The 26,801-nt window shown below is 41.2% G+C and overlaps 1 protein-coding gene across 1 annotated transcript in view; it reads right to left on the reverse strand.

The window, feature by feature from the left end:
* Positions 1 to 18,259: 18,259 nt before the first annotated feature.
* The window catches only part of tes (testis derived transcript (3 LIM domains)), a 57,629-nt gene continuing 49,087 nt past the window's right edge, over positions 18,260 to 26,801 (reverse strand). The window contains exons 5-7 of the mRNA XM_060839355.1: positions 23,781 to 23,996; positions 19,835 to 19,993; positions 18,260 to 18,860 (exon numbers count right to left, since the gene is read on the reverse strand). Coding sequence (XP_060695338.1) covers positions 18,669 to 18,860; positions 19,835 to 19,993; positions 23,781 to 23,996 — 567 coding nt within the window. The 3' untranslated portion in view covers positions 18,260 to 18,668. The remainder of the gene's footprint in view (positions 18,861 to 19,834; positions 19,994 to 23,780; positions 23,997 to 26,801) is intronic.

Here is a 26,801-nt window from a genome sequence, read left to right on the forward strand (position 1 = left end):
GCAGTGGAGGCCAGGACATTAAATGACTTCAAGGCGGAGATTGATAAATTCTTAATCTTGCAAGGAATTAAAGGCTGCGGGGAGAGTGCTGGTAGGTGGCGCTGAAATGCCCATCAGCCATGATTGAATGGTAGAGTGGACTCGATTGGGCCGAATGGCCATACTTCCACTCCCATGTCTTAAGGTCTTATTCAGCCCACCGAGTCCACTCTGCCATTCAGTTAGGTCAGGGCTGATCTGATAACCTTCAAATCCACTCTCCTGTCTTTCCCATTAACCCTTCATTCCCATCTTAATTAAAAATCTGTCTAACTCAAAACTTGAATACATCTAATGGTCCACCATCATCACGACTGATAAAGATTTCCACAGATGGAGAGAAGAAATTCTTCTTCATCTTTGTTTTAAATATGTGACCCTACATCCTGAGGTTATGCCCTCTGGTTCTCGACTCTTCAACAAGAGGAAGCTACCTCATCGCATTGACTATGTTAAGTCCCCTAAGGATATTGTATGTTTCAATAAGGTTTCCTTTCATTCATCTCATTTCCAATGGGTATAGGCCCAACCTACTCAACCTTTCATCCCAGACTGTCCCACCAGATCAGCCGAGTGAATTTTTTTGTCTACCTCCAATGCTTTTCCTTAGATAAGGGCCTAGAACTATTTACCATCCTCTGTCTGGAAACTAGTGCCTTGTATAGTTTTTGCAAAATTTCCCTATGTTTATATTATATTCCCTTTGAAATAAAGACCGACATTCCATTTCCCTTTCTGTCACTCATCGAACTTGGGTGCAAAGTAGACAAACAGGAGGCTGGAAGAACTCAGCAAGTCAGGTAGGATCAGGAGGTGGAGATGTCAATGTAATAACACACCCTCAGCAATGGAGGTCGGAGTAGGAGGTGCTATAGATGAAGGGAGGTGTGGGTGGGTGCAGCAGAATAGCAGAATGTAGATAGTGATTGGTGTACAGAGGTAGTGGGTATGACCTGGTTGGTCGATGGGAGGGCTGAAATCATTTGGTAGCTGGAAGGAAGGGTCAGTAGATGGAATTAAAGGGAGGAGTGAGGCTGGAAAGGGAGCTGGGGATGGGTAGGAAGGTTATTTGCAATTAGAGAAAACTCTATGTTTAGTCATAGAGCCATAGTCATAGAGATGTACAGCATGGAAACAGACCCTTCGGTCCAACCTGTCCATGCCGACCAGATATCCCAACCCAATCTAGTCCCACCTGCCAGTACCCAGTCCATATCCCTCTAAACACTTCCTATTCATATGCCCATCCAAATGCCTTTTAAATGTTGCAATTGTACCAGCTTCCACCACTTCCTCTGGCAGCTCATTCCATACACGTACCACTCTCTGCATGAAAAGGTTGCCCCTTAGGTCTCTTTTATATCTTTCCCCTCTCACCCTAAACCTATGCCCTCTAGTTCTGGACTCCCCCAACCCAGGGAAAAGACTTTGCCTATTTATCCTATCCATCCCCATCATAATTTTGTAAACCTCGATGGGTTCACCCCACAGCCTCCGACACTCCAGGGAAAACACCTCCAGCCTGTTCAGCCTCTCCCTATAGCACAAATCCTCCAACCCTGGCAACAGCCTTGTAAATCTTTTCTGAACACTTTCATGTTTCACAACATCCTTCTAATAAGGAGACCAGAATTGCACACAATATTCCAAAAGTGGCCTAACCAATGTCCTCTTCAGTCACTACATGACCTCCCAACTCCTGTACTCAATACTCTGACCAATAAAGGAGAGCATACCAAACGCCTTCTTCACTATCCTATCTATCTGCGACTCCATTTTCAAGAAGCTACGAACCTGCACTCCAAGGTCTCTTTGTTCAGCAACACTCCCTAGGACCTTACCATTAAGTGTATAAGTCCTGCTAAGATTTGCTTTCCCAAAATGCAGCACCTCGCATTTATCTAAATCAAACTCCATCTGCCATTTCTCAGCCCTTTGGTCCATCTGATCAAGATCCTGTTGTAATCTGAAGTAACTTTCTTTGCTGTCCACTACACCTCCAATTTTGGTATCATCTGCAAACTTACTAACTATACCTCTTATGCTCACATCTAAATCATTTATATAAATGATGATAAGTAGTGGACCCAGCACCAATCCTTGTGGCACATCACTGATCACAGGCCTCCAGTCTGAAAAGCAACCCTCCACAGCCACCCTCTATCTTCTACCTTTGAGCCAGTTCTGTATGCAAATTGCTACTTCTCCCTGTATTCCTTGAGATCTAACCTTGCTAATCAGTCTCCCATGGGGAACCTTGTCGAATGCCTTACTGAAGTCCATATAGATCACATCTACCACTCTGCCCTCATCAGTCCTCTTTGTTACTTCATCAAAAAACTCAGTCAAGTTTGTGAGACATGATTTCCCATGCACAAAGCCATGTTGACTATCCCTAATCAACAAGAGGCTCAGCAATCAATTCCCTAGCTTCCCACAGAGTTCTAGGGTACACCTGATCAGGTCCTGGGGATTTATCTACCTTTATGCATTTCAAGACATCCAGCACTTCCTCCTCTGTAATCTGTACACTTTGCAAGATGTCACCATCTATGTCCCTACATTCTATATCTTCCATATCCTTTTTCACAGTAAAGACTGATGCAAAATACTTGTTTAGTATCTCCTCCATTTTTTGCCGCTCCACACAAAGGCCGCCTTGCTGATCTTTGAGGAGCCCTATTTTCTCCCTAGTTTCCCTTTTGTCCTTAGTATATTTGTAAAAACCCTTTGGATACTCCTTAATTCTATTTGCCAAAACTATTTCATGTACCCTTTTTGCCCTCCTGATTTCCCTCTTAAGTATACTCCTACTGCCTTTATATTCTTCTAAGGATTCACTTGATCTATCCTGCCTATACCTGACATATGCTTCCTTCCTTTTCTTAACCAAACCCTCAATTTATTTAGTCATCCAGCTTTCCCTTTACTTACCAGCCTTTCCTTTCACCCTTACAGGAATATACTTTCTTTGGATTCTCATTATCAATATACTTTCATGGATTCTCATTCACCTCATGGCTGGAATGCTAACTGCTGTGATTCATGCCTGAGGACTCACAAACCCCTTATTCTGGAGTTTTCTGCAGTCTTTCTCCATTTAAATAATATTCAGTTCCTCTATCCTTCCTGCCAAAGTGCATAACCTCATATTTTTCATATTGTATTTCACCTGCCAAGTCTTTGCCCGATTGCTGAAATGGTGTATAATCGTCTGCGAAGACTTTCCGTCATCTTCACCATTCACCTTCCCACCTATTTTTGTGTCATCTGCAGTCATCTACATCAATGTCATATTCCCACATTATCCCCATATTCCCACGTTATCCCATATTATCACATTGTCCCCATATTCCTTGATATCATTAATGATTAGACATCCATCAATATCTGTCTTGGGTTTACTTAATGACCAAATGTCTGCAGCCCTTTGAGATAGCGAATACCAAATATTCATCACCCTCTGATTGAAGAGGGTCCTCCTATCTCAATCCAATTTGCCCCTTATTCTGAGATGATGTCCCTTGTTTCTAGATCTCACAGCTAAAGGAAACATCCTTTCTGCATCTACTCTGTTGCTCTGTAAGAATTCATAAGTTTCTGTATGATCATGTTTCATTCTTCCAGACTTCAGAGAATATAGGCCTAGCGTCCTCAATCACTTCTCATTGGAACATTCCAATCTATCTGGAGAATCAATTTTGTGTAATTGTTTTGCACTCCCTCAACAGCAAGGATTTCCTTTCCTAGACAAAAGGATCAGAATTGAACACAATACTCCAGATGTGTTCTCAATGGTCCTCTGGGACTAGAGTGACTTTATTTACTTATTTATACAAATAAAGTGAAACATCTTTGCTCCTGTACTCAAATCCTCTTGTGAAATTGGTCAGCATACCAGCTGCCTTCCAAATTGCTTGCCACACCCACATACTAGCTTTCAGTCACTTATGAGAAATGACCCACAGATCATTTGACAGCAATTCTTTCCAATCTCTCACTATTAAGGAAAACTGTGCGCCTCTATTCCTCCGACCAAAGTGAACAATCTCAGACTTATCCACATTATATTCCATTTGCCATGTTCTTGTCCACTCATCCAGCCTGTCTAAATCTCCCTGAAGCCTCTTTGCATCATCATTACAACTCACATTCCCACCTCGTCTCGTGTCACCATAGACTTGAAAAGACTATTATTACTCCCCACAACAAAATCATTAATATAGACCGTGAACAATTGGTGTCCAATCACTGATCCTTGTGGAAGCCCATTTGTCACAATGTGCCAACCATTTATTTCTAGTCAAAGTTTTCTGCCTGTTAACTAATTCTCAATCCATGCTGGTATGTTTCCACAATCCCATGTGCTGTAATAAGTAATGAAAACAGAAAGTGCTAGAGAAACTCAGCAAGTCTGTCAGCTTGTGTGGGGAAAGAAAAGGAGTTCAGTTTTCAAGTTTGATATGACACCTCTTTGGAACTCCCTGAGATGGTCTTTCCATGTGATGGAACCGGAAATTACTCCAAGTAGCAAAGATGGCCTGGATGAAGGTGGCTGTGGTGGTCAATGACCATGGTACCCAGAGGAGTGACTAGATGCAGATGCAAGAGAATGAATGATCTCTTGAGATCCACCAGCATAAGTGCCAATGCCTATTTAATGCCATTTTTTTTGTGTGAGTTGGCATTATGAGCTAGCCATGCACAGGAATGTCAGACACAAGAGTGGCTACCAGATATTTCCATTACAAACCTCACATGCCATCAATATTTGTCACCTCATTGCACCTACTTAAATTGATCGGCTTGCATCACAGCTTTATTGCCTTTCCGAGGAGGCCGAGGGATGCTGACCTCACTCTAAGTGGTCCATTCTCTCAAGAAGTGAATGAGGTGTCAATGGCAGGGAGGAGGAGGGATAGTCCTCTTAGGGCACTTGGAGGTGACCTGCTGCACCAACACTCTCATCCAGAGAGCCAAATACCTCCTTTGGGTCAGATCAAGGAGATTGCATCTGCACCACCAGCAGGCTGGAGCCGTCTAGGTTCCATGGCATCAGAGAATACTCACCATGGTAATCTGTGGCAAGTTGACAAAGTAGTCAAAACGTTTTGACCAGATCAACTGCTGTTGGTGAGGTACCACCCAGACCAGTGATGGAAAGAGAAAGCTGAAAGAATGTGGATGTCACTTCGGGTATACAGGTGTTAATCTTTTTTCTAAATTCCTGTGGTCTTGTGTAACCTGTTTATACTTCAAACAGTTTTGCACATTTTCTCAAATACACGGAGGGGTGTTGTCATCCATGTTTCAGGTAAGTGAAGATTATGGATACTATCATGCACCAATCTCGAACAAGAGGCGGATATTCTCTGAGAAATAGGAACATAAGCCACAGTATTTGTGTCCCACGAATGAACCAATTTGGTCTATATGTTGGTGATAGATGAATGTTCCTAGCAAACAAAAGTTTTTTTGTGATACAGGGTGGTGGTGGAGGGTTGTTTTTCAGACTGGAGGCCTGTGACCAGTGGAGTGCCACAAGGATCGGTCCTGGGTCCACTCTTTTTCGTCATTTACTTAAATGGTTTGGATGAGAGCATTAGAGGTGCAGTTAGTAAGTTTGCAGATGACACCAAAATTGAAGGTGTAGTGGACAGCGAAGAAGGTTACCTCAGATTACAACAGGATCTTGATCAGATGGGCCAATGGGCTAAGAAGTGGCAGATGGAGTTTAATTTAGATAAATGTGAGGCGCTGCATTTTGGGAAAGCAAATCTTAGCAGGACTTATACACTTTAAGGTAAGGTCTGAGGAAGTGTTGCTGAACAAAGAGACCTTGGACTGCAGGTTCATAGCTCCTTGAAAATGGAGTAGCAGGTAGATAGGATAGTGAAGAAGGTGTTTGTTATGCTTTCCTTTATTGGTCAGAGTATTGAGTACGTGAGTTGGGAAGTCATGTTGCGGCTCTACGGATGAGGCCACTGTTGGAATATTGTGTGCAATTCTGGTCTCCTTCCTATTAGAAGGATGTTGTGAAACACGAAAGTGTTCAGAAAAGATCTACAAGGATGTTGCCATGGTTGGAGGAATTGAGCTATAGGGAGAGGTTGAATAGGCTGGGGCTGTTTTCCCTGGAGTATGGAGGCTGAGGGATGACCTTATAGAAGTTTATAAAATCATGAGGGGCATGGATAGGATATATAAACAAAGTCTTTTCCCTGAGGTGGGGAGTCCAGAACTAGAGGGCATAAGTTTAGGGTGAGAGGGGAAAGATATAAAAGAGACCTAAGGGGCAAAGTTTCACTCAGAGGGTGGTATGTGTATGCAATGAGCTGCCAGACGAAGTGGTGGAGGCTAGTGCAATTGCAACATTTAAAAGGCAACTGGATAGGTCTATGAATAGGAAAGGTTTGTCGGGATGTGGGCCAGGTGCTGGCAGGTGGGATAGTTTGGGTTGGGTATCTGGCCAGCATGGACGAGTTGGACAGAAGGGTCTGTTTCTGTGCTGTACATTTCTATGACTCTATGACTCTGTGTAAATTTGTAGAATCCCATTATCTGGCCATCAAAGTGAACAGGAGTTCATCTTTGCAAATAGAATGAAGAAATAAACAATGTATGATACGGAGTCATAGAGATGTACAGCACGGAAACATACCCTTCAGTCCAACTCATCCATACCGACCAGATAGCACAACCTAATCTAGTCCCACTTGCCAGCACTTGGTCCATATCACTTTAAACCTTCCTATTCATAGACCTATACAGATGCCTTTTAAATGCTGCAATTGTACTCGCCTCCACCACTTCTTCTGGCTGTTCATTCCATACAAGCACCATCCTCTGCATGAAAACATTGCCCCTTAGGTCTTTTTTTTATATCTTTCCCCTCTCACCCTAAACCTATGCCCTCTAGTTCTGGACTCCCCAAACCCAGGGAAAAGACTTTGCTTATTTATCCTATCCATGCCCCTCATGTAAACCTTTGTAAGGTCACCCCTCAGCCTTTGACGCTCCAGGGAAAACAGCCCCAGCCTATTCAACCTCGCCCTACAGCTCAAATCCTCCAATCCTGGCAGCATCCTTGTAAATCTTTTATGAACCCTTTCAAGTTTCACAATATCCTTCCAATCGGAAGGAGACCAGACTTGCACGCAATATTCCAAACGTGGTCTAACCAATATCCTGTACAGCAGCAACATGATCTCCCAACTCTTATACTCAATGCTCTGACCAATAAAGGAAAGCATACCAAACGCCTTCTTCACTATCCTATCTACCTGCGACTCCACTTTCAAGGAGCTCTTTGTTCAGCAACACTCCCTAGGACCTTAGCATTAAGTGTATAAATCCTGCTAAGATTTGCTTTCCCAAAATGCAGCACCTTGTATTTATCTAAATTAAACTTCATCTGCCACTCCTCAGCCCATTGCCCATCTGATCAAGAGTCTGTTGTAATCTGGGATAACCCTCTTTGCTGTCCACTGCACCTCCTATGTTCATATCCAAATCATTTATATAAATGACAAAAAGTAGTGGACCCAGCACCCATCCTTGTGGCTACTTCCTGGTGTCTAGCATCTGTCCGCCAGATATTATAATAATGGAATGAGAACAGATGAGAAAAATAATCAGAATTATAATGAATGATAAAATTCCTGCTAATAGGCTTCTTGCAGCTGACTTATGAGATCTTGTCTTGAAACGTACAGCTTATTTGAAAAATGGTCTCAACTTTAAGAAAGGCCTTGCTTGACTGCTCTCGCAATTCTCCCAAGGTCTTTGCCATCGCCAATGGCTGTCATGGCCTGGGAAGATTCCAGCTATTTCAATTTTTAATTTAGATAACTGGAATAATGTTAGGCCTCTGTATTTGTATCATATTCCAATCATAGCTGATTTCTATATTTAGAGAAGCAACAGAAACTGGTCCAATGCAAGTTATGACAGCTGATTTGCATTTCTCTCCATTGTCTAACACAAGACTGTCTGAATAAGTTAAAATATGCTGTTCTCCAATAATCAATTTCAAATGCATTTGCTTGTCAGAATTTTCCACTATTGACATATAATACGATTTTATTGGCTGTATTGGCAAGATTGTTTATCTTCGTTTGCATGGCTTCTATTTTTCATGATTCATGAGACCAATGGCACCTAAAATGTTCAGATCCCCAGTTTCTCCACCTGATTTGATGAGATTGTCTCATTGCAAGACCAATCACAGCCCTAAATTATATAGAGAACACTGTGCAACATCCGCCACCAACTGTTACATTGAACCAGTAAGTTAACTCATTGCTAATTCTCAATATACATTGTACTTCTTCATGTACAATCCCAATTATGCTCCTAATTTTCCTAAATAACCAATGTATTTTGAAAATCGGCCACAGCAAATCTTTGTAAATACTACTGACCACCTTCAATTAAATTCAGAACCACTAAGAACTGTTTCAGCAAAGCAAAGAATAAAAAAAACCTAAAGATTAAAATAACAAAAAACAGCCAGCACCTCTCAGAGTTAGTTATTAATAGCTGTTCTAATTTTGTTGAGGTTCATTGTGCAGAAGAATTTGCAGCAGACAACAGTAATGTTAGACCACAGCAGATGTCACAATCAAATTCATTCCTCTGTTTAGGAAGTCTGACGATCATTCCTTTTGTCCAACCTTTCACGGTTCTTCTTTCTCTCCATACTAAGCAAACAGAAATAAAGTGCTAGCCAAATTCTCATCTCCATTAACTCAGACCAACCCCTCACAAATTATGGATTGTTGTTTGATCCTTAAATTAGCTCTGGTGGAAAATAGCTCCCGTACGGATGTTTCACATTTGACACCAAGTTCAGTCCCTTTTCCAATATAGCTTTCAATTCTACCATTTGAAACAGTTTTGTTCAAAATTTCATACAAAGTACTCTGCCACCTGCATTCCTTCTGATTTTGTAACAAGTGTATCATGTGTGTTTTCAACAGAAGTTTCAATGTAATGGTCAAAATGTCTTGTGTGATAAAGGCTCATAGTTTATTATCATAATTTGTAAATTTGGATTCAAGAGTAGGGGATATGTAGAGTAACGTAAAGTTTCCCCATAAGAAATCAAGCATTCTCTTGAAGACAGTAATGTTTTATGTTACTTCTGAGTCTTCACAAATATTCATGCAAAGTCATTCATTCTCAAATCAAGATGCTAACAGGATCTCACAGGCTTTTGTCTGTCTCAAAACTGTTCAGCATCAGTGCTGGGTTCTCTTTGTACCTATATCAGACACCCCTTCTTCCTTGTCCTAGGGGATGTGACTGATCCATCTCCTCTTTAAGTTCATAGGACCATTAGACACTGGAGGAGAATTAAACCATTTGACCCATTGAATTTTCTCTGCCAAATGATCATGGCTGGTATGTTTCTCAATCCCATTCTCCTGCTTGTGAACCTCCTCTGGACTCCTCCAACGCCAAACCATCCTTCCCTAGACAGGGAGCCCAAAACTGCTCACAATATTCCAAATGCAGTCTGAACAGAGCCTTATACAGCTTCGGCTGTACATTTCTGCTGTTGCATTTTAGCCCTCTTAAGTGAATGCTAACATTCAACTTGTCTTCCTAACATCCAATTGAACATGCATATTAACTTTAAGAGAATCCTGAACTTTATGCTTCAGATTTCCAGAGCCTTTCCCTGTTTAGAAAATAATTTACACATCAATTTTTCTGATCAAAGTGTATAGTCTTACACTTGCCCACACTGTATTCCATCTATCTCATTGCCTACTCTCTTAGCCTGTCCAAGTCCTTCCCACTTCCTCAAACCTGTCTGCCCCACAACCTATCTTTGTGTCCTCTGCAAAGTTAGCAACAATGCCTTAAGTTTCTTCATCCAGACTGTTAAATGTAGAACATGAATAGTTGTGATCTCAACATGGGCAACTGCAGAACTCCACTAGTCACTGGCTTCCATCCTGTAAAAGACCCCTTTATCCTTACCCTCTGCCTTGTGCCAATCCTCTGCTTTTGCCAGAATCTTGTCTCTAATACCATGGGATCTTATTTAGCAGTCTCTTGTGTAGCACCTCATCAAAGGCCTTCTGGAAATCCAAAATAGGTTATATCCACTGGCTCTCCTTTGGCTAACTTTCTCCATACCTCCTCAAAAGTTTCTAACAGATTTGACAGGCATGATATCCCCTTGATGAATCCATGCTGACTCAACTCTATTTTATCACACACTTTTAAGTATTCTGCAATCTCACCATTAATAATGTACTTGAAAATCTTACCAATGGCCGAGGTCAGATTAACCAGCGTATAGTTTCCTGTCTTTTGCCTCCCGCCCTTCTTAAACAGGAATATTACATTAGCAATTTTCCACTTCTCTGGCACAGTGATTCCTGAAGGATGACCACTAATGCATCCACAATTTCCTCAGCTAACTCCTTCAGAACTTCAGATGTCATTCATCTGGTGATTTATCCACTGTTACCCCTTTCAGTTTTCCCAGCACCGTCTCTTCCTTGATTGACCACTACATTCGCCTCTGCTCCCTGACTCTCTTGAAGTTTAGGTGTGCTGCTGGTGTTTTTCACCATGAAGACTGATGCAAAGTACCTATTTAGTTCCTTTGTCATTTCTTTGTTTCCTATTACTACTTCTCCATCCTCAGTTTCCAGCGATCTAATGTCCACCCTTGCCTCTCTCTTACCTTTTAGATATCTGAAAAGCCTTGCAAATTCTTTTATATTACTAGCTAGCTAAACCCTCATATTTCATCTTCAACCCCCTCCTTGCTTTTGCTGTTATCCTCTGCTGGACTTTAAAGGTTTCCCAAATGTCTGGCTTCCCACTAATCTTCACCAAATGGTATTCTTTATGTTTTGCTTTTGTGCTGTCCCTGACTTCCCTTTGTCAGCTGTGGTTGCCCCATCCTCCCTGTTATTGAGATTGACCTGTTTTTAATTGCAATCTTCTATGTGGTCTGATTTTAGCTGCCATACAGAACATCCCCAGTATATGGAGCTGTAAAAAGCAGGAGGATACATTGAATAATGGTTAATAAAAACAAGTATTGCTATAATCTGGTTTGTCGATAGCTATGTCCCAAAAGCCTTATGTTTTTCAATGGTTCAGCTACACACTACTAGAGTAGGAGGAGGATATGGTGAAGACCTCTCAGCAGGAGGCCTAGCCATCTAGGGTTTCAGCGAGTAATTCTATCTGAGTTATAGCAACAAATTGTGCGTATGTCTCCATTTCAGTAAAGAATGCATGAAGAGCCTTAGCTTCAGGGCAGGATGAATCAGGCATTCCAAGAGGCTGTGAAGGTAACTTTGGTCATGAATACTTTCACATTAGGTTTCTTCCAGGTTATGAAGAAGTTACATTTTCAAATGCTCACAGTCTGCTATCTGCTGTTATACAAAGAAAGTCACTCAGGCTCTGTACCCAAAAACAGCTGAAAACCTCTCATTTTCAATTGGCAATGATAGTAGTCTTTCCTAACCTGCTGGGTAGAATTAACTACATATGCTTTGCTTTGCAGGTGTAGCTTGTAAGCTCAGATATGCTGCAACAATTCCACTTCCTCAATGTTCAGCACATACTATTCTTAATGTTTCAGGTCAAATCCAGGAGCAAGTTGGTTTTAGCCCCTAAGCTCAGATATGTCCGCCTTGGTGCCCGTCCCCTTGTCAGTTGGGTTCTACAGCCTCTGGTTGTGTGCCACTTTAAGGTGGACTTTTAGACAGAGGGAACTATGTCAGTGAATGTGGCGCCAAGTGATTAGATATTGGGATTGATACATTTGGATAGTTGGCATCATGTGCAAGCTGCAAATGTGAGTTTGAAGAAAGCAGCAGTATTAAATGTATGAGGCTTAAGTGAAGACTTGTATGCAAAGTATGAATTGTAGTTGATGAGTGGTTGTGGAAAGATGACTCAAAGGGGGTGGTGAATTAAGCAGCATGTGAGGCTCATACTGCAGTAGATAAGATATCAGCACTGTCCCCATGACTTGTCCGGACTTGTCCTACCTGCCTATCTCCTTTTCCACCTATCCACTCCACCCTCTCCTCCCTGACCTATCACCTTCATCCCCTCCCCCACTCACCCACTGTACTCTGTGCTACTTTCTCCCCACACCCACCCTCCTCTAGCTTATCTCTCCACGCTTCAGGCTCTCTGCCTTTATTCCTGATGAAGGGTTTTTGCCCGAAACATCGATTTCGCTGCTCCTTGGATGCTGCCTGAACTGCTGTGCTCTTTCAGCACCATTAATCCAGAAAGTAGGTGAGATATGACATTTGTAGATGTAGTCACTGGCCTTGGACATACACTGTTGCAGGTTCAATGACCTCAATGATATCTAAATCCTAGAGGCTATATCTCTGGCATTGACTACAACAGCGGTTCACTCCCAATAACTTACTGCATCTCTCCTGAAGGTCTCATCCTCCACCTATGGATATAAAACCACCCTCTCTCTGTTCACCACCTGCAGTGAGACTTCAGTATTACATCAGAGGACAATGGAATATGCTCTCTCACACCTCCTCCAAATATCTCACTTTGTAACTGGATCCTGGACTTCCTGATTGGGAGACATCAGTCCGTCCCAGTTGGGAACAGCATCTCCAACACCATTACAATGAGCACGGGCCCCCCCTCAAAGGGCTGTGTGCTCAGTCCTTTGCTGACCACCCTGCTGGCACACAACTGTGTAGCAATGCACAGCTCAATTCATATCATTAAGTTCACTGATGGCCTGTATTGGGTCTCATTAGCTGGAACGACGAGTCACCATACAAAGGGGAGGTGCAGTAGCTAACAGACTAGTGCAGAGCCAACAACCTGTCTCTGAAGGTGGACAAACCAGAAGACATGGCTGTTGACTTCAAGAGAGCATGGAACGACCATATTCCACTGGATATTGACGGCTCTCCCATGGAGATCGTGAAGAGCACCAAATTTCTTCGCATCCACCTGCCAGTGAATACCACCTGGTCCCTCAACACCAGCTCCATAGCCGAGAAAGCCCAGCAGCATCTCTACTTTCTGCATAGGTTGAGGAAAGCCCACCTCCCAACCCCCAACTTCACCACATTCTCCAGAGGGTTCATCGAGAGTACCCCTGAGCTGCTGCATCACTGCCTAATTCGGGAATTGTACGATCCTGGATCATAAGACCCTACAATGGGTAGTGAGGACAGCTGAGAAGATCATCGGGGTCTCTCTCTCCCCTCCATTACAGACATTCACTCCACACGCTGAATCCAAAAGGCTAAGAGCATTGTGAAAGATCCCAGACACCCCTCACTCAAACTCTTCTCCCTCCTGCCATCTGGCAGTAGATGCCAGAGCATTCAGTCTCTCATGGTCAGAGTGTACAACAGTTTCTTGCCCCAAGCCATCAGGCTCCTTAACACTGTTTGATCACTCTTTTCCATCTGAAACTCTTTGCACCACTTCAAATTGCTGTTTTATTAATTATTAATTTTTTATTACACTATAATTTGGACACCACTGTGCCTATTGTCCTGACGCATCAGGAATTACTGTGCTGTTTTGTGTGTTTTGCACTTCTTATGCATTTTATGCCACCCCGTGTACAATCATGTGGTTTATGCTGTCTTTGTAGCACCTTGGTCCTGGAGGAACACTGTCTCATTTTTACTGTCTCTGTTGTATATGGTAGAAATGACAAATAAAGCTACTCTTGTCTCTTGTGCCTTTTCTGTGTGAAGCTCACTTTAAAAATGATTTTAAGCCCCTGCTCCAACTAAAACACATTTTCTGTTTTCAGGACCTTGCTGGCTTTAAGCAGTATGCATGTGGTCTCTCCTGAGCTTGCACTGCCTACACAGGAAGATAGCAACTTACACTGTCCTTGGGCTTTCTGCATGTTAAAATCAGTTCAGTGAGAAGTCCACAAAATATTTGATTGTTTCATGAATCAGAAGGAATGGATACTGGTGAATAATTTATTCTGATGTCCATTCATATTTCTGGAGGTAATGAATGTTGCCTCTCGAACCTCTGATTATTGATGTTTGTTTAGCAGATTGGATGGCAAAGGGATGACTTCATTCTGTAATGAAATTGCCTGGGGCTCAGCCTTTTCACATTGCCATGACAGATACCACATTCAATGGGATAGAGGTCGGTAGACTTTGCACCCTTCTTAAGAAATTTATCGTCTGCTACTAATCTGATACTCAGCAAACACAAAGATGAATTATTGCAATAGCAGCCCACAGAAATTACTACAATATGATAAAAAAAACATTTCATGTCCAAATTTCATCTGACATTCCATCCCTTGCTTTTAACTTGCATACCTTTCACCCTCAAAATAAATCATTAATTGTCACATTAGAGAGATATAATGCAAATGTAAGACGTGCTGATTTTTATGAAGACATTTTCAGATAGTTAGAATCTCTGAAACAGTGATGTGTCCAGACTATTGACCTATGCATTATTAGTGTAAAAAATGAGGTCTGCAGATGCTGGAGATCACAGCTGCAAATGTGTTGCTGGTCAAAGCACAGCAGGCCAGGCAGCATCTCAGGAATAGAGAATTCGACGTTTCGAGCATAAGCTCTTCATCAGGAATCTTCCTGATGAAGAGCTTATGCTCGAAACGTCGAATTCTCTATTCCTGAGATGCTGCCTGGCCTGCTGTGCTTTGACCAGCAACACATTTGCAGCTATGCATTATTAGCACAAGCTTAGATTACAGCACACACACTGTCCATAATAACCCTAGACACCTAGCACAAGTAAAGTGCAATAAGATTCTCTTTTTATATTTTCTGCTATCAATAGTAAATAGTGAGTTTATGAGATACTGGGAGAAGGCAACATTTGTGAGATAAGGAGGGATTTTACAAGAATTAAATGGTGCTGCAAAAGTTACTGAAAATTACAGATCAAAAGTAAAGAATCATTAAATGAGATGAGTTGACTACAAAGTAGATACATTCTTATAAGGTTATAAATGACAGAACTCTGCAGATTAATAGACCAATTAAAACTGAAATGCAACTTGAAAGGGAAGCATATGATAAAACTTGGGCCAACAATAAAAAATCATGAGAAATGTAAAAAATATAGCGATAAAAAGGGAGATGTGAATTGCTTTATTTCATTCATTTGTTTGCTTTAGCTGTATTTAAATTACACGGTTTCTTGTATTAAATCGAAATCTTTTCTCTGAAGTCTAACTCATTCCTCAGAGACGGAAACTCATTAATGAAACTGAATATTGTTAAGAAGTTCAAGATTAAAGAATAAAGTGAATAAGATTCCTGTTCGGCAACTAAGAAAACAACCTGTGTGAATTGGCCTTCTCAAACGAGGTTTGACTTATTTGGTGTATTGCTTTAGAAACTGACATGCGTTAATGAGGAAACTAGTTTGTAAAATAAATGCATTCATTGCTGTCTTAATGAATATTGTACTTATGTCTGAGCAGAACTATGCTTGGTTCTTCTCTTCACTGCTGATGTGTTCTGAACTCTAACCTGTCTGAAATGTTTATAATTCTCTGTCTGGAATATTGTTTACTCAATTATTGCTTAACCGCACAGATACATGGCTGCACCACATCACTATTTACAAGAATGAGTACCTGACAAATTCATTTTCTCTATGCATTTCCAAGTACCTGGGTGAAATGGGAGATGATCAGACTCTTAGGTAGAGGAGCAGAGCAAGAGCAAGCACCCAAAGATATAGCAATACATCCTCAAAGAGACAAGGGAAAGTTATTCACTAAATTTAGCTATGTTAAAATGAACTCCTCCAGATTTTTCTCATATTAGATATGTATAAGCAGTATAGGCTAGGCAGCTGGAATGAAATAATCCTGTCAATCACACTGTCCTCCTTTAGCAAAACAGGCTGAAAATTTATACAGATATTTCAGCTTCAAGATTGGGCTGCAGTTGCTACACTAGTATAGAATGGTGCTCCACTGAGGGTCCATCATGCTGGTGTTATTTGCGTATTCCATGCTGTTGTTATATTGGATCAGATTCCTCCATAGACAGCTAGGGCAAATGCCAGAAATGTTAAAAATACTCATTAACATCTGGGTCTTACATGTGTCATTTTCCCGAGGAAGCTGCCACTGAGATAAGGCATCTGTTGCAGTACAGTTCATGCTTCAAACCAAGTGATAGACAGCAGTCTGGTCTCTATTAAACTGTCACCATGGCTTGAAGTTTTTTATGCAACATGGTCTTTTCAGGCTGCAACAGGGCAAATATGTAACCTCTCCTGATTTGAAGTTCATTGTTGCATTGGGAGATCATGGCAATTCTTGTGGACAGGAGGAAAACCTACAACTGATACCCAGGAATTAAGTAAAGCAACATAAGAAAGCAATTGACTTTTCTAGCATTGTATGTTCGCTTGGAGTGCAAGGTATCAAATTCTGCATTGCGTCATGTTGGCCTGTGCCCTTTTTTCTGGTTGCACTCTTGGTCCATGTCCCAGCTTTCCCAAGCAGGTTGTTGTGCGAATCTCATTATTGGGCAACTAGAACAATTCACTTTAAATACGGCTCAAGACTCCTGTCAGGACACAGGCACAGATGGAGAGTTAGGGTACAAACATCATCGAACAGTCAAATCACTCACCCACTTCCACAACTTTGAGATCTACAGCCCCAACATTTCTGGCAACTTGAGATTTTGTGTTGCATGACATTACCATGATGAGGGACTTGCACTGACCCTCACATGGACAGCAGGGAGTAGAGATGGAGAAGGGCCATGAAGAAGATCACCAGTGACCTCAACCACATTACTACCATCATCCAAATGTATTCCTTCACATGAATCTTAGCAGCCTCACTTCACTATAATCATTGACACCAACACCAAAACCTGAAAAACAAATCAGCAACTCAGTTCCATCTATTTGACAGCCATGATTGAATGGTAGAGCAGACTTGATTTGCCGAATTCTGCTCCTATATCTAATGGTCTACCAAGAAGAATGAAACATTCCACTTGTACTTAGTTTTTGGTATTGATCTAAGCAGTTTTAATGAAATATTCTCCCAGGGCTATAGCTTAGATAGTAGCAGGATGCTGACCATTGTCTGGGGTCCCTTCAGACCTTGATGGTCGACAGCCTCCAAAGGTCCCTGCTGCAAGGGTTGGGGCAACTTGGGCCAACTGTCTCTGTGACAGTGAAAGGCGATATACTGAAGCAGCTAACAGGGGAAGAGCTACACCATCTTCAAAGGACAGCAGGTCTCCCATGTATAAAACCAAGGCCCAAATTTCTGGTCACATACCTCAGCACTCCTACAGGAAAATGGTGCAGATCTAAATTATTATTTACTCTGGTTCTTTGCTGCTGCACTCTTCTGTGTGCATTTCTTAACTCTGCATGTCACACATTATTGCTTGTCTCCTCACTGCCCTACCATCTGGTTTCTTTTAAGTCTTTTTAAGCTTTCCTCTAGTTGAACCCCATCCTTAAATTGAAGCAGAAATGATGTAGCCCAGCTCCAGCTGAGCCCAGCAGTTCCCCAAAAGCCTCCATTGTGGAGGTGGACGCCCCATGCTCCCTTTCCACCCCAGAGTGTGTGTGTGTAACCACGGAAGAAGGGCAGATGGCTGGGACCTGTGGCTCCCTCCATGACTCATTGCCTGGACCTATTGTGGCTATACCTTCGCCAGACCCTGGAGCAGGCTCACAAGGAGGTCTCTGATTTCTAAACTGATAGGTTGTTCATGGCAGAACAAGTACATCCTCAGAGGTCTACCCCTTCAGTACATGAACTGTTTAATGTTTATTCAACAGAGATACAAAGAAAGAAGTGATTGGTGAAAGCAGTTGTAGTTTGCTATGCTGACTGAATGAAGTGAGATTGGGTGACAAAGGGTGGGGTGGCAGGGAGGAGAAGATAGAAAGCAGGGCAAGATGTGAAGAAACCAAATGTGACATCTCCATTAGTGCTGCCTCTATGAAGTACATGGTGCCTTTTAGCATTCAATGAAACTTGATTTTTCCTCACTCCCTCCAACCAACAAATCAGGAAACAGCCATTGAGCTCTCAGCATCAGCTCAAAATGATCTTTGCAAATAGGTGATGCAGCACACAGGTTTTTAAGGAGTGATTGAATTTTTCAAATCTCGGGTTTTTATTTTGGATGTTGTTGTAGCTTAAAAACAAGTCTGGATTATAGAACACTCAGTGAAAAACAGATCAAGCTGAATTTTATTTTTCAAGCTGACAAAAGTACACCAAAGCTCTGCTTTTGCCTGGATAAGATAACTATTTCCAAAGTACCAAAAGGGAATGCCATTTTAGAATGTTACATGAGATTTCTAACTTTGATACTTGAATCATGCTTTTCATTAAATATAAACTGAAGTTTTACTAAACGAGATGAGTCCATTGTAATACATGCAGTTATTAGATTTCTTAGTTTTGATTATACCACATTTTTGTCTCGTCAATGCAACTTTCAATTATTAGCAAGTGCTCAACATTTGTAATAAAAGAGGGATTCCTCATTCCACAACACGTAAGTAATAGAATTCAAATGGTATAAACTGGAAAAATGAATGTTGTGATCAGCATTTAAATTTGTTGCAGTTAATCATGTTCAAGACATCAGCTTCTTCTTGCAGTCCACTGAGCAGAACAGCATTCCTTCCACAGGCATGAACTTCTGGCCAATCAGACACTTGCCACAGCAAGAGCACAGGAAGCAGTCAGGTGTAGCGTGCCAATTATATTTCCCATATGTAACACGCTGGGCCTCAGGATCAATGACGTTGTGACAACATTGGCACACCTAAAATCAGACATTGACACAGAAAGAAATTCAGTTGCACAGAATTTACACTGACATCTATCATAACCTATCTGGTTGCGCTGTGCAAAATTTGGATAATTAGTTCCTGACTGCATGCTTGCTCCCTGCTGCCAATTTGCTTGCGTTCAAAATGTTTTACTCTGACCTCTTCAACTCAAAAGAAACAGTGTTGAAGAAATGCCATAAATTGACACTTGCTTGTTTTTTCCAAAAGTCATTAGATTTTAAATTACAAACAAGCCCTTCCAGGAGGGCAGCTTTTCTCAAATGCAGAATGATTAAAGTACAAAGACTATTTTCCCCACCCATTTGGTGTAAAGGTTGACAGGAAGTGGGAATGAATCCTTTAGGGGAGTTGCCCTGCATGCTTTGGGGCAGCCCCATTAAGATTATACACTCCTCTGTGTGCCTCTCACCTGGCCTGCAACATCCTTCTTGGTTCAACCATCCTCCTTACCATCCTTTTTGGGTACCTAGCCCCTCTGGGACATTCCTTTGTAGGACAGGTTGCATCCCTCGCAGAGCTCACTATTGGGTCTGCAAGGGCAGCTCTCAAAAGATAGCAATTTCTTTTACTGAATTCCAACTCTCAGGTTAAGGTCACCCAGTTATCTGTGTAGTGCATGAGGTGCGAGCCGTTTACACCTGTAAAATCTAGCCTGTAGGTTCTCACCAAAACACAATATTTTAAATATCGGCATTACTGTTTGCTGTTTCTCATCAATATAGTGGCTGGTTTCAAAAGAAATAACTATAATTAGAAGACCCGCTGGGCCAAACAAATCTGTACACAAATAGTTGTAGCAGCTGTACTTCTCATAAAACTCCTATTGAAAATCCCAAACGTCTCTAAGAATAAGTAAAGCCCAAGGGTGGAATCAATCTTGATATGACCATTTGCAGCTCTATAATCTCCCAATTACAGACTCAAGTATTTTGGCAAAATACATTACCGCAGCATGAAGCTTCACATAGCAAGGTTTGCAGACAGGTTTGTCATTCACCATAACATAGATTTCTCCGGCAAGGACACAGTCACACTCGAAACAGCAGAAATGCTTCAAGTGCCAATTCTGGCCTTCAGCTTGGGTGTATTCATTGCTGAATATTAACTAGGGAGTGAGAAAAACATCAAGGAACAAGGCAGTGAATGCACAACGTACAGTTCAATTTTGTGCTCACAGTACAGAGTCATTAAATCTTATTGATGGATTACAATTACAGAAATGGAAGTATCAGAATTTAGTCACTTCTGAAAGCTTCAATAATCCCAACACATTGTGCAATGAAAGTGAAAGCAATATGAAGCACAACAGTTTCACGAGGAATTTATAATCTTTATGTATTTTAGAACCAATCATGAGGTCTTTAAAAAGCACAAAGTTAAAAAGCACAGAATATATTTTTGAGGTGATTTGAAATGAGAAAAAGGCCTAACAGAATCAAAAAATGTTCCATAAATGCACAAGCTGACTGGACTGAAGGAGGCATCCTTACGTTATTTCATTGTGTGGAGTTCAGCACACATTTCCAGTGTCATAATTTTTTTCCGTAAAACCTTTTCAGAAAGTTACACACATGAATGTCTCTTTGCAGTGTCGTGTCACAATAATAAGTGGGGCATGTTTTTAGTGGATTGCACATGGCAAGTTGGAAATCAGAGAGTTATGAAAATCTCTTCAAGACCACCACGTCAACTTACACAGGAACAGAACATGTACCACAGTGACGCCTACAGTCTGAGGGAAGCACTGCAAGTTAGAGAATCCTGGGTTTTACTTGAAAATCTGAGCTAATCAAGCATCTTCCTGGTTTGTGATGCTATCTTTTGGTGCTCTTCTTAACATTTCATCAGTTCCTTTACAGAAAGGGAGCGACTTTAGAAGCAGGTAAAGAATATCTATCCACCTGGTAGAATTTAGAAAGAAAGTAACATTGTACAGGCAGGGGTTGTGATAAGAAAATGAATGTTCTCCTTTCCTATGCAGATTAGGAAATCACTGTAAATAAATCTTCAATACAATGAGGAACTTTACTGTCCTCTGTTTAGTTTACAGATTTTAGAAACAGTAATGTATGAAAAGATAAAGAGCATTTGGTCTTTGCTTCTTTATAGAATTTCCTAGTGCTTTTTGTATGAAATGCTATATTGCAATACTTCTGTTTAAATCTGAGCCTTTATTCAGAACCTTTTCCCAGCTATACAACTTACTACGATATCTATGAATAATAATTGCTTTCAGCTCGAGGAAAAAATAGAATGGATGGTTATAATAACATAAAACACAATTTAAAATATACCAGTCCACTCCATTCCTCTTTATCTGTCTGTTTGACTCTCACTGGAATTGTGGGAGATTGGCTAATAAATGGGTGCCCAATAAATTTCCCCCTTCAGGATTATCTACGAAGAAGAAAGCTAACATGATCTTAGTTTAACACATTTTTGCTGTTTTATACTTCAAAGGAAACAACATCTGAACAAAACTGCTTATAAATGGTTTTCCTGTGGATTTTCACAGAGAGTAATTTTCTATTAATAGATTTTAAAAAAACTGTGCAGGAATCCTGACACCCAAGTGAATAAATAGTACTGCAGAAGACTAAAACATGCTTGGGAATTCCAGCCTGGAATCTGACAAGTTTGCCAGCAGGCTATGACAACTCTGGAAATTACAATGGGTTTTAGTCTAAAGATTTTTATTTAAGCATATATACCTAATTAGAAAATAAAATTACAACTAAGCTTACAATTACTTTTCTTTTAAATAAAAAATGCTCCTATATTACAAAATCTAACTTGAAGACCTCAGTTTAGTGAAGGACATAAAATGGTGGGAAAAAGGACTTTCAAATATGATACAGAATTATGTAATTTGCACTCATTGCGAGAATGAGGGAATTAATTAGAAAGTTTAAACTTTTAGCTGACTGGATGAGTATCTGGCTTTAGTGACTACCAGCTGGCTGTCCACAAAAATACACATTACCACCCAGTATGCAAAATAATACTTAAAAAGACACTATTCTCTGCTAGTATATTTGCATGGGAATTCAGAGCAAAGTGCAAGTAACTTTACATGAACTATGAGTTCTGTTCTGAAAACTGTCAGTGTTTTCAATGCATATAACTGGGCTGTGGCCATATATAGGGATGAACGAAATATATTGTAAGTTTTTTGATTTTGGTTGATTTAACTAAGGAAGGCACCTTTTTGATTTTCTATACTCTAATTTTCAAAGGAAATCGACAGCAGCAGATGCTCAGTTCTACTCTATACCACAAGCTATGCAGAAGTGCTCTTGTAGAGTCAATTGTTATTACACCATCTAAGAGTTACAACTCAATTGAATAGTGAGCAAAGTTCTATGTATTTTTTAATTGCGTTATAAAATGCAAATTACAAGATCTGCAGACAAAGTGCACTAATGTTTCTGACTGCTTTCTTGATATATTTTCATGCATTTATTCCATTATTTTCAACTAAATTGCAATCTGATAGGTCTTTTTCTTATTTTTCATAGAATCATCGAATCCCTCCAGTGTGGAAGCAGACCATTCGGTCCATCGAGTCCACACTGATCCTCCAAAAAGCATCCCACCTAGACACATCCCAGTATCCTATCCCTGAAACCTTGCATTTCCCATAGCTAACCCACCTAACCTGCACGTCCCTGGAAACTTTTGGCAATTTAGCTTGACCAAACCACCTAACCTGCACATCTTTGGGCTGTGGGAGGAAAGAGCTGAAAATGTGTTGCTGGAAAAGCGCAGCAGGTCAGGCAGCATCCAAGGAACAGGAAATTCGAAGTTTCGGGCATAAGCCCTTCATTAGGAATGAGGAAAGTGTGTCCAGCAGGCTAAGATAAAAGGTAGGGAGGAGGGACTTGGGGGAGGGGCGATGGAGATGTGATAGGTGGAAGGAGGTCAAGGTGAGGGTGATAGGCCGGAGTGGGGTGGGGGTGGAGAGGTCAGGAAGAAGATTGCAGGTTAGGAAGGCGGTGCTGAGTTCGAGGGATTCGACTGAGACAAGGTGGGGGGAGGGGAAATGAGGAAACTGGAGAAATCTGAGTTCATCCCTTGTGGTTGGAGGGTTCCCAGGCGGAAGATGAGGCGCTCTTCCTCCAACCGTCGTGTTGTTAGGGTCTGGCGATGGAGGAGTCCAAGGACCTGCATGTCCTTGGTGGAGTGGGAGGGGGAGTTAAAGTGTTGAGCCACGGGGTGGTTGGGTTGGTTGGTCCGGGTGTCGCAGAGGTGTTCTCTGAAACGTTCCGCAAGTAGGCGGCCTGTCTCCCCAATATTGAGGAGGCCACATCGGGTGCAGCAGATGCAATAGATGGGAGGAAACCAGAGTACCAGCAGACACCCCCTGCAGACACAAAATGAAGGTGCAAACTCCACTCAGTCACCCAAGGGGGGAATTGAACCCAGTTCCCTGGTGCTGAGGCAGCAGTGCTAACCACTGAGGCATCATGCCACCCTTTTTAAAATCAAGATGTTCATAAAGGGTATTTTACAGTTTTAAATCCCAAGAGCTATTGGATTGCTGTTAAGTTAGACCATTAGGCATTCAAAAGTTATTCTTTGTACATTTATATAATGGCATACGAGCTAAAACCTCCTCCATTACAGTCCCAGGCTAGATTCTTCATGAGTAACTAGTTTACTGTGATATAATATATATTAGCAATTGTTGAGAAGATTTGTAGCTCAGGATGATAAGTATGCAAGGTAGCTTCACCAGAGACTCTCACTGATGATGTTACCTAGTATGGTGACAAAACGTCTGAGAACAAACCTTTCAGCTGAGCGAGCTAACTTAAATACATACAATAGATTATGTTAAAAAAATGGTGAAATCATACTTTTTCTATATTTTGACAATTGTTTTTCCCTACCTCATCACAGCCAGCACAACGTGGTTTCTCTGTGTCACAGTAGTGACGTCCACAGTATAGTTTTCCTTTCTTCCAAAAGTAGATCATATCCACAAGCAGTTCACTGCAGATGCAGCAGACAAAACAAGCAGGATGCCACAGCTTGTCATAACCAGCCCGCTCTGCGTATACAGCTGGGTCTCCCTCCTTCATGCTCAATTTACAACGAAAGCATGCCTAGAACAAAAACAAAACTCTCAGTGATCTCAGCAGACAATAGAGAATAACTGAAAACGTGCGACAACCCGATAAAATAAACTTGTGACACAGATATACAAATAGAGGAAATTAGTCAAATGGCCCCACAAGCCTGATCTTAGTTTAAGGAGGAGATAGTGAGGACTGCAGATGCTGGAGATCAGAGCTGAAAATGTGTTGCTGGAAAAGCGCAGCAGGTTAGGCAGCATCCAAGGAGCAGGAGAATCAACGCTTCGGGCATAAGCCCTTCTTCAGGAATGATCTTAGTTTAAACACTGTTTTATGAACTTATCCTCAAGGCTACTTGTAGCAATTTAATCGTTCAATCCAGCTTTATTCACACTGAATTATTTCACTTGCTAATTCCTATCCACAGCCAAACAGATTCTACACCTTGACCTTCAGAAAGAATAAAAAAGACCGTATGGTATCAAAACCAGATAGAGGCTTGAATGCATCGGGTACCTGACACTATATCGATACATGCCTCAGCATTTTGCTAGGCAAAAGCGAGGACTGCAGATGCTGGAAACCAGAGTTTAGATTAGAGTGGTGCTGGAAAAGCACAGCAGGTCAGGCAGCATCTGAGGAGCAGGAAAATCGACGTTTCAGGCAAAAGCCCTTCATCAAAAATGGAGGCAGGGAGCTATCAGCTGGAGAGATAAGTTGGGGTGGGGCTGGGGAGAAGGTAGCAAAGAGTACAATAGATGAATGGGGGTGCGGATGGAGGTAATAGGTCAGAGGATAAGGTGGAGCAGATAGGTGAGAAGGGAGATTGGCAGGTAGGACAAGTCATGAGGACAGTGCTGAACTGGAAGCTTGGAATTGGGGTAAGGTGTTGGGGGGGGTGGGCGGAGGGGAAATGAGTATTTTGCTGTCATTGTAATACCGCACATCAAAACCCAGATAGCAAGTGTTGTAAGGCTATTCAATCACAGGGAAGAGGAAGAGGAAGATGTCACAGGGAGAGGAAAAAAAAATTACAGACAAGTTAAAATCTCTCCTACCCAGACATGTGTATATTGGGACAACTGCATACAGTTAACTGAAGAGAGATTGAGAAGCAGGAATCCTGGTTAGTTCTTTATCCCCTCAGTCAAGTTTAGCTTCTAGTGAAGACATGTGAACGAGATAAGGACTGAACTCAAGATTTTCCTAATCTTTATGGTTTCGTTCACAACAAAATTACCAACTGGTCTTCAAACATAAAAAAAGCTACAAGTAGTAAGAATGTTGATTGTAGTCATAGAGAGGCGTTTACTTCAATGTTGTCCTTCTGCCATCTTACCTCCTGCTGAGGGAAAAAGGTCAGCAACGGACACCTGAGCCTGATTTTCTAGGTTCACAGTTCAGAATGGGATTGAAATACTGCACTGATAGATCCACCAGCTTTTGGATAGAAACTAAGTTTGGGAATTATTTGCCTTATCTGTTTCTTCAGAAAGTGTAAAAAATTCTTTGCTATTATTCAAAGAAGGGGGTTTCCCATGTTTAAGGTTAACTGCTCAATTATCTCATTTTGATTTGATACACCTTACTGTGTACAGAATGGCTGCTGCATTTACTAACAGTGACCATTCCTCGAAAATTTATTGGGGATAGAGTACTTTCCAATGTCATGAGGATATGAAATGATCCATATGGAGGCAAGTTACTTCCTTTCTTGTGATGTGCTTTTGGGCATCTTAAAAACAATAACTCATGCAGAATCAGTCAGAGTAATACAGTTCTGAGGAAGGGTCACCGGACACCAAATGCTAACTCTGATTTCTCTTCACAGATGCTGCCAGACCTGCTGGGCTTTTCAGCAACTTCTGTTTTTGTTTCTGATGTCAGCACTCAACCCTCATAAAAATAACTCTCAGGCAGTAGAGCACATCTGAAAAAGCAAGATAGTGATCTCACATAAATGGCTTGGGTGCTTGAAATTTGGATTCAAACTTGGCTACACTGTTGGTCAGTTCTGGGGATGACAATGACAAAGCATTATATGGATTCTAGCTACAACTTAACAGCTGAAGTCTTAATATTTATGTTATTATATACCAATGAAAACAATCCTTACCTAGTTACTGATAACATGTATATCAATCTAAATATGGCTATGCAAACAATTTACAAAATTTCAAACTGGATCAGAAGCTTTCATAAAATGCTCATTTAGTGCCATCCAGAAAGTGTGCACAGACATCCTGACCTCAGTGAGCCAGTCAATAAGTATTCCAATTTTGCTCAGCTTTATAAGGAAGGTGTCATCTATTTTAGCATGAAAATATCACATTATGATATTCAATTTAAATCACACCAAATCAGCCAAGTGATAGGCTTAACTATTGTTACACGTCCAATACTGAAACGTTTCAATGAAACGATTCAATAATACTTTTACAGAACGCTAACAATCTGTTGAGGTCTCATTAAAATTGATTACTGCTAAAGGTCAGACAGAAGTTAACATCCATATCCAGTGATTCTTTCCAGAAATGCCGGTAGGCATCAGGTTCAATTGATTTGCACCCTTGGGGAACAATTGTCTCACTCACAATTGAGACTCTCAATGGAGACATTTCATGTTGACCCTCTTGTGGGACAGCAGAAAACAAATAGGAGGTCAAGGGGACTGTAAAAGAGAGGTTATGGGACATACCCCAATCAAGGTGGTGACAATTTGGAACATGGACAAAATTAGGGAAAAATAGGAAAATACTTCAGCCAAACCATTAACAAATGGAAAGCCTTTATTCCACACCCCATTAAAACTACTTAAAGAAAATTAAAAAGGCT

This window comes from Hemiscyllium ocellatum, chromosome 19, assembly GCF_020745735.1.
Source record: "Hemiscyllium ocellatum isolate sHemOce1 chromosome 19, sHemOce1.pat.X.cur, whole genome shotgun sequence".
NCBI lineage: Eukaryota > Metazoa > Chordata > Chondrichthyes > Orectolobiformes > Hemiscylliidae > Hemiscyllium > Hemiscyllium ocellatum.